An 8441-nucleotide genomic window follows, 5' to 3' on the forward strand; every position below is an offset into this window, starting at 1 on the left:
AAACTAACAGTTTGGAAATTGGAGATGGATTGCAATTTCAAAACAGAAGCAAATGGTTAGATTTTATTAAAAGATTACCAAAACAAAATCTATTTTTTAACTCACCATGTAACCGATAAGTTAGACTCTAACAGGTAAAATAAATTAAAACATTTTGGAGATCATTTATTTTAACATCAGGCTTAAAACCTGAGAAAAACAATATTATCTTACTGTACAGGTGGTATATATCATATATTAATTATATACAAATTATAGCAATTATTCATACAAATATGAGCTATTCATAAATCTCACATGATATTCACATCTCATTTATTAATCAATTTTATTTAGGTTTTTAGTATTGTGTGGGATACTGAGTGTATTCAAGCCTACAGTAACCTCTGATTGCTATTTCAGCAGATTCTCAAAGATGACCAACTTTCAATATAAAACAAACAGTGGCAAGTTTGCATTCCTGCTGCTTTAAATGGATGTTTGATTTGCAAGTTGTATGGCAAAATACAAACTATGCATCTAATATTACTTCAATTACAGGCATATATGTAGATACAAACACCTGTCTTACAAAAAAAAAAAAAAAAGTGTCTTTTGAGCACTTACAGTGTCTAAATGTCCTCTAGATCTGCTGTTTTCAGACAGTTATAGGCATGATCAAATGTATAGCTTGTTGAATTATCTATTATTTTGATAATTAACATTATTATTTAAGAAATCAGCTCATCGTTTTAATAATCATAGCTTTTATTATCAAAATGATCTTTTTCGTTGACTGCTACAGTTTAAAATTAGCCACGCGTTGGTTGCGTTAATTATCAAACACTATATACAAATGTCCATGTAATTTTCACGAGGTAGCATTATTTGTAAACAACTTTCTACCACCTACTGTAACATAATCGAACACCTACACACCTCTCAATTGGCAGCAGCTGCTTGATTTCTTTTTTAGAATACTAGGGATATTAAAAATAACCATATAATCCAAGCATTAGGAAAAGTTCATTTGTATACACATGCACAATACATATAATGGCATTACTATCACATTATTTAGCTAACAACACCATTCACATTGTAGCTATCTACTTAATTATTGGTAATTTAGCAAGATAGCTAAAACAGCATGATCAAAAGTAGTAGCAACACTCCATGTAGAGTGAAAACTAACAAAAAGTATAGTGTGTGAAAGGGGAATGTGAAAATCACCAAATATTTTATTTTATTATTTGTAGACAATAGATTGTAGAAGATAGATCACAACTTTGCACACTTTTGCAAACACTTATTTTCCCAACTAGTTTAAAACAATTTGATTCCAAGGAAATGATTAGCGTGCTGTCTTTTTTTCTCAGTTATCATGATCACAGACACCTGAACCTAATAATTGTCCATTAGTTGCCATGACAATGAATTGTCAGGGAGCTGCATGCACTATAAAAAAGACCGGTTCACTCTCACTAGTATGTGTTGGGGAACAGTAACATTTTATTTTGAGCTGGTTTAATTACTGAGGAAGTGATTTTTGTGTTGGGTTTGTAATGGGGGATCCTGCCATCCGACTTTTAAGGTACAAACATAAATTTATTATTATTTTTTTTTTTTTTTAATGACTATTGTTTTTTCAAACTCTAAAGGAAATTGTTTTGTTTTACAGGCTCTCTTTAGCACTTCTCTGTCTACGTGGCCAGATCAAAACTGGTAAGTTTTATCCAATCATGGTTTAAGATTTTTCTTTTTTTTCCCTCGTGTCTAGGTTTGACTTTCTTTTTGTTTGTAGTTTATGGCAGTGAACCTTATCCTGGGTCTTATAATGTTGGATTTTCCATGATGGATGGGCTAAGACCATGGAATTTGTATGACCAAGGAGGTTCCACTGGGCCTCTAATACCCAACAATATGACTTATGGTTCAGTTAAAGGTGTATATGACAGTGCAAGCTATAATCCTCAAACTGGCTTTTCAGGTTTTGGCGTGGTGCCCAATTTAAATAAGCCTGATTCTGTGTCCAATACTAGAGGTCAACCCCAAGGCACTCCTGTATCTTCAGCCAGTAGTGAAAGTCTTGTTTCTAGTTCTGTGTCCACTGTAGTTGATGAAATGGGAAGCAATGAGTCCCTACCCACTTCAGCGTCACTGCAGACTAGTAGTGAGTCTCAACCTGACATCCAACAACCAACCGAGGCCAGCTCACCACTGGTTGACCAGTCCAACGTTCAAGCCAGCTCTGCATCTGTTGCCCAGCCTATTAGCCTGTCAGCACCAACAAGCCACCAATCCGTTCAAGCCATTTACCAGTCTTTGGCCCAACAGCCGAACCAAGCCAGCAATGTCCCCTTAAGACTGCAAAACGTCAATCAGCCAATCCTAACTAGCTCTCAATCTGACCCTCAATCTATTGGTCTACAGTCAGTACAAGCCTGGAACCCATTTGAGTCCCAGCCCACTGGTTTGCAAGTTGAACAAGTTCGTTATCATCCTGTGCTCCAACCTGGTGCTTGGCAGTTCCCACAAGCCACATACCAGTCTGTGCCCCAAGCCAGTAGTATACAATCTTGGTACCAGTCCTTGTCCCAGCCCAGTGGTCTGCAGTCAGCAAATAAAAAATTCCAGTCTTTGTACCAATCCAGTATATCGCAGTCAGTCCAACCAAGCTACCAGTGTGCATGCCAGCCCATTGGCTTGCAGTCCGCACAAGCCAGCTACCAGTGTGCATGCCAGCCCAGTAGGCTGACGTCTGCACAAGCCCAGTTTCTGTCCCAGTCTGCTACCTTGGTTTCAGCACAAGTTATGGTGATGTCCTTATCCAATGAGCCACAGTCAACACAAGCCAGCTACCAGTGTGCATGCCAGCCCGTTGTCCCGTCAATGTCCAAGACCACTGGACAGTCATCAGCATCACTTGGCTACCAGTGTGCATGCCAACCCAGTAGCCCATCTTTGTCCCAGCCTATTGGACCACAGTCAGCACAAGCCAGCTACCAGTGTGCATGCCAGCCCAGTGATCCATCTGTCTTCCAGCCCAATGCCCAGCAGTCATCACAAACCAACTACCAGTGTGCGTGCCAGCCAAGTAGCTCCTTTGTGTCCCAGCCTGGTATTTTGCAGTCAGCACAAGCCCTCAACCAGTCTCCATCCCAGCCCATTACCTTGGTTTCGGCACAAGTTCCTTTCACATCTGTGTCCCAACCTAATGGACCCCAGTCAGCACAATCTGGGTACCAATGTTCATGCCAGCTTAGTGGCCAGCCATCAGGACCAGCCAGTTACCAGTGTGCATGTCAACCCAGTAGTCTGCAGTCAGCAAAAGCCTTCTATCAGTCTCTGACCCAGTCTAGTATCTTGGTTTCAGCGCAAGTTCGTTATCCGACCATGTCTCCATCCAAAGGACCACAGTTTGCACAAGCCAGCTACCAGTGTGCATGCCAGCCCAGTGGCCCATCAGTTTCCCAGCCCAGTGGTCAGCCATCAATCCCATCCAGCTACCAGTGTGCATGCCAGCCCAGTACCCCGTCTTTGTCCCAGCCTATTGGACCACAGCCGACACAAGCCAGCTACCAGTGTGCATGCCAGCCCAATGGCCAGCAGTCATCACAAACCAACTACCAGTGTGCGTGCCAGCCAAGTAGCTCCTTTGTGTCCCAGCCTGGTATTTTGATGTCAGCACAAGCCCTCAACCAGTCTCCATCCCAGCCCATTACCTTGGTTTCAGCACAAGTTCCTTCCCCATCTATGTCCCAAACTAATGGACCGCAGTCAGCACAATCTGGATATCAATGTTCATGCCAGCTTGGTAGCCAGTCATCAGGACCAGCCAGCTACCAGTGTGCATGTCAGCCCAGTAGTCTGCAGTCAGCAAAAGCCTTCTACCAGTCTCTGACCCAGTCTAGTATCTTGGTTTCAGCGCAAGTTCGTTATCCGACTATGTCTCCATCCAAAGGACCACAGTTTGCACAAGCCAGCTACCAGTGTGCATGCCAGCCCAGTGGCCCGTCAGTGTCCCAGCCCAGTGGTCAGCCATCAATCCCATCCAGCTACCAGTGTGCATGCCAGCCCAGTGGCCCATCTTTGTCCCAGCCTATTGGACCACAGTCAGCACAAGCCAGCTACCAGTGTGCATGCCAGCCCAGTGACCCGTCTGTCTCCCAGCCCACTGGCCAGCAGTCAGCACAAACCAACTACCAGTGTGCATGCCAGCCCAGTAGCTCATCTGTGTCTCAACCTGGTATTCCTCAGTCGGCACAAGCCCAAAATCAGTCTCCATCCCAGCCTATTACCTTGGTTTCAGCACAAGTTCCTTCCCCATCTATGTTTCAACCTAGTGGACCGCAGTCAGCACAATCTGGATATCAATGTTCATGCCAGCTTGGTAGCCAGTCATCAGGACCAGCCAGCTACCAGTGTGCATGTCAGCCCAGTAGTCTGCAGTCAGCAAAAGCCTTCTACCAGTCTCTGACCCAGTCTAGTATCTTGGTTTCAGCGCAAGTTCGTTATCTGACTATGTCTCCATCCAAAGGACCACAGTTTGCACAAGCCAGCTACCAGTGTGCATGCCAGCCCAGTGGCCCGTCAGTGTCCCAGCCCAGTGGCCAGCCATCAATCCCATCCAGCTACCAGTGTGCATGCCAGCCCAGTGACCCGTCTTTGTCTCCGCCTATTGGACCACAGTTGGCACAAGCCAGCTACCAATGTGCATGCCAGCCCAGTGACCCATCTGTCTCCCAGCCCACTGGCCAGCAGTCTACACAAACCAACTACCAGTGTGCATGCCAGCCCATTACCTTGGTTTCAGCACAAGTTCCTTTCCCATCTGTGTCCCAGCCTGGTAGTCCCCAGTCTCAGACTAGTACCCTGGTTTCCGCACAAGTTAGTTACCCATCTGTGTCCCAATCCAGTGGGTCACCACAAGGCAGCTACCAGTGTTCATGCCAGCCTAGTGGCCCTCCTGTGTCTGATCCTAGTAGTCAGACATCACAAGCCAGCTACCAGTGTGCATGCCAGCCAAGTGACGCATCTGTATCCCAGCCCAGTGCAACGCAGCCAGTACCAACTGATTCCACGCCTGTGCCTGAGCCCAGTAGTTTGCCCTCCCCTACCAGTGGCCAGCCTGTGCCTCAGCCCAGTAGTGTGCCATCATCCCAAACCAGTGACCAGCCTGAGTCCCAGCCCAGTCCCATGCAATCTGTACAAGCTAGCTATCAGTATGTGCCACAGGCCAGTAGTCAGTCTGTCCCACAACCCAGTGGTCTGCATTCAGTCCCAGTCCGCTATCAGGCTGTGCCCTTACCCACTGGTCTGCAGTCAGGACAAGCCAGCTACCAGTCTTTTCCCCAACCCAGTGGTCCACAGTCAGGAAAACCTAGCTACCAATCTGCATCCACAGCTAGTGGTTTACTTGCAGCACTGGCTCGTTATCAGTCAATCCCCCAGTCCAGTAGTCTGCAGTCATCACAATCCAACTACCAGTCTGTCCCACAACCAAGTGGTCCACAGTCAGCACAAGCCTGGTACCAGTCTGTGCCCTCACCAAGTGGTCTGCAGTCATTACAAGCAACCTACCAGTCTGTCTCCCAACCCAGTGGTCCACAGTCAGGACGAGTCAGCTACCAGTCCTCATCTAGTGGTTTACTTGCAGCATTAGGTCGTTACCCGTCAGCCCCCCAATCTAGTAGTCTGCAGTCATCACAATCCAACTACCAAACTGTCCAACAACCCAGTGGTCCACAGTCATCACAAGCCTGGTACCAGTCTTTGCCCGTACCTGGTGGTCTGCAGTCATCAGCTAGCTTCCAGTCTGTGACCCAACCCAGTGGCCAAATGTCAGGGCAACCCGGCTACCAGTCGGTGTCCACAGCTAGTGGCTTACTTGCAGCACTAGCTCGTTACCCATCAGTCCCCCAGTCTACTAATCTGCAGTCCCCACAAGCCAGCTACCAGTCTATTGCCCAACCCAGTGGTCCACAGTCAGCACAAGCGTGGTACCAGTCTGTGCCCTCACCCAGTGGTCCACAGTTGGCACAAGTTAGCTATTTGTCTGTTCCCAGACCCAGTGGACTGCAGTCAGCTCAAACCTGGTACCAGTCTTTGCCCTCACCCAGTGGTTCACAGTCAGCACAAGTCAGCTATCAGTCTGTTCCCCAATCCAGTGGTCTGCAGTCAACACCAACCTGGTTCCAGTCTATGTCCCAGCCTAATACTGCACAGCTGACACCTGCTACATACCAGTATGACTCGCGCATCAGTGACCAGCAGTCAGCACAAGGTCAATCAGAAGCCTCAACCTATGAGTCTGTTTTCCAGCCTGGCTTTCTGGATCCATTGCAACTTCAGTTCCAGACTACTCCGAAGCGTGTTCCTTACAGCATGTCAAGGTTGTTGCAGCAGGTGAAGTCATAACTGCATTGCTTGAGATTTGTTCTGTTTTAAAATAAAATTTCACTAAAAAATACATGTTGCTTTTGTGGGTTTTTTTTCCCCTCTTTTCGTTTAAAGTGCTCTTGGTCTCCATGCCAGAGTCTATGGTGTGTATTAGTCAAGTTTTAGTTTAAATGGTAGAAGATTTTACAAACCGAGGTTTTGGCATTCCCAGAATTTTTTTTTTTTTTTTTTTTCCTCAAATACACTGCATTTAAACCTTTTTGAAAATATTTTCTTAATGTTCAGAGAAGGCAAATTTGAATTGTGGTGCGACATGTCTGTTTCAAGAATGCTCTGCTTCAAAAGGTGGTTGTAAATTAAATGTAATGTGCTGGTAGTGCAGTTACTGTATTTTGTGCAGTTACTGTATTTGTTAGTTTACAACTCTAGAATGCATTTGTTCCTAATGGTTAGAGCTAAACTTGTAAGCCAGAGGTTGTATGTTTGATTCCCAGACTTGGTGGAAGTGATTTATCTCTAACAAGGTGCTGTCTAACTTGCCCTTAAGTAAAGCACCTAACCTCCATTTTGCTTACTGCATACCACAGCTAAAAGCAGACCAATAGGTAACACTTAAAGTTTAAATTTTTTATTATTAATTGGTGTGTGCTGTATCACTTTCATAGGTTGTGGGTGACTCTTTCCAGGCTATCTTTTGCGAAGGCTTGGGATGTTTGTATGAATGGCTTGTAAATCCAATTGGGTTAAGTGTGCAATCATTTCAATTGTTGCAGTATTATTGAAACCATCATAACTTTTTACTGCTGGCATGTTTCTCAGAAATAATGTGACAGTGTGGTTTGTCTCTACCTAGCAAATTGTTTGACAGGTACATACTAACATGTCTCTGCAGTAACACCTATAAACATGTTCAGAAAACATGACTTGCAAAGAAACTGGAATTAAAAGATCTGTTCCAACTCTCTGTGATCATCAGCACATCTAGAAATAGTTTTATAAGTTTAACAAAGAAAAGACAGTAAAATGTCTATGCTATGTATATTCACCACAGCTGTGTAAATAGTGCAACATCGTCTAAGTACAACTATAGAGAATGGGAATGTCATTACAGCACATTGCATTCTGAGAAAATGCAAACTCCACACAGAAACGAACCCTAGGCTCTTCACCAGAAAGTCCAGTCTGTGCCTCCACTCCCCTCCCTTTTATTTCCTTTAAAGTACAAATGAAATCAAAACTAACCTTATTTTGTTAGCCCGCATTGCTAGTTTTGTGGTGAACAATTAATTTGTGAATTGCATTAGGAATTGTTTGTCTTTGTCATCTAAAATTAAAATCTGAAAATGCACTTCCTGTTTGTTTCCAGTTAGATTCTCAGATTATGTCTGTCTGTCAGGTATTGGTTGGGCTAACATTCTTAACTACACCCCTCCAACTTTCAGTGTTGACAACAGTGTTGTCAGATTGGGTGGTTTCCTGCCAAATTGTGTAGTTTTGAATTTGTGTGGGTAAAAAATGGCATTGGTGGGTTGGCAAAATTTGAACAGTTTTGAAATGTAAATTTGATATGCAACTTATTTAACGAAACATAATTGTGTGCTCCGACTTCATTCAGTTAGTGACCAGTTCATAGCGCAAACCATGTGATCACCCACAAGAGTAGAGGGAAAGTTGTATCAAAATCTGACTCCTTCGAGTGCACACGCATCACACAGCACCTGCAGTAAACTCACAGCGGTTTATTATAACACTTTTATCAATAATTTTTTTTCGCAAATGAAAACAATAACAAACATAGAAGCATTATCTGCTAAAAAGCAGCACCTAATTATGTAAAAAAACAATTTAACACCTAATTCGACGAATTCATACCCAATTACGAATGTAATGAGTGAGAGGGGGGCAGTGTTTCAATGTGAAGGTGATGATTCGATTATGTTGTGATTCTGTGACTGCTGGGGTCCATTCTTCATACACGGATTACTCAATTAGCTGGGTTTGGTTATTGACGATTTGATACAATACAGGATTGTTTCATCAAAAATATTTCATATACCCAG

The 8441-nt window shown here is 44.1% G+C and overlaps 1 protein-coding gene across 1 annotated transcript; it reads left to right on the forward strand.

The window, feature by feature from the left end:
- The first annotated feature begins 1468 nt into the window (after window positions 1-1468).
- Window positions 1469-6701, forward strand: LOC137496709 (uncharacterized). The gene is made up of 3 exons (XM_087273836.1): window positions 1469-1573; window positions 1661-1704; window positions 1784-6701. The coding sequence occupies exons 1-3, from the start codon at window positions 1545-1547 to the stop codon at window positions 6397-6399; spliced, it is 4689 nt and encodes a 1562-aa protein (XP_087129962.1). The 5' UTR covers window positions 1469-1544; the 3' UTR covers window positions 6400-6701.
- Window positions 6702-8441: the final 1740 nt, after the last annotated feature.

This window comes from Danio rerio, chromosome 11, assembly GCF_052040795.2.
Source record: "Danio rerio strain M-AB ecotype USA chromosome 11, GRCz13ab, whole genome shotgun sequence".
NCBI classification, from domain to species: Eukaryota; Metazoa; Chordata; class Actinopteri; order Cypriniformes; family Danionidae; genus Danio; species Danio rerio.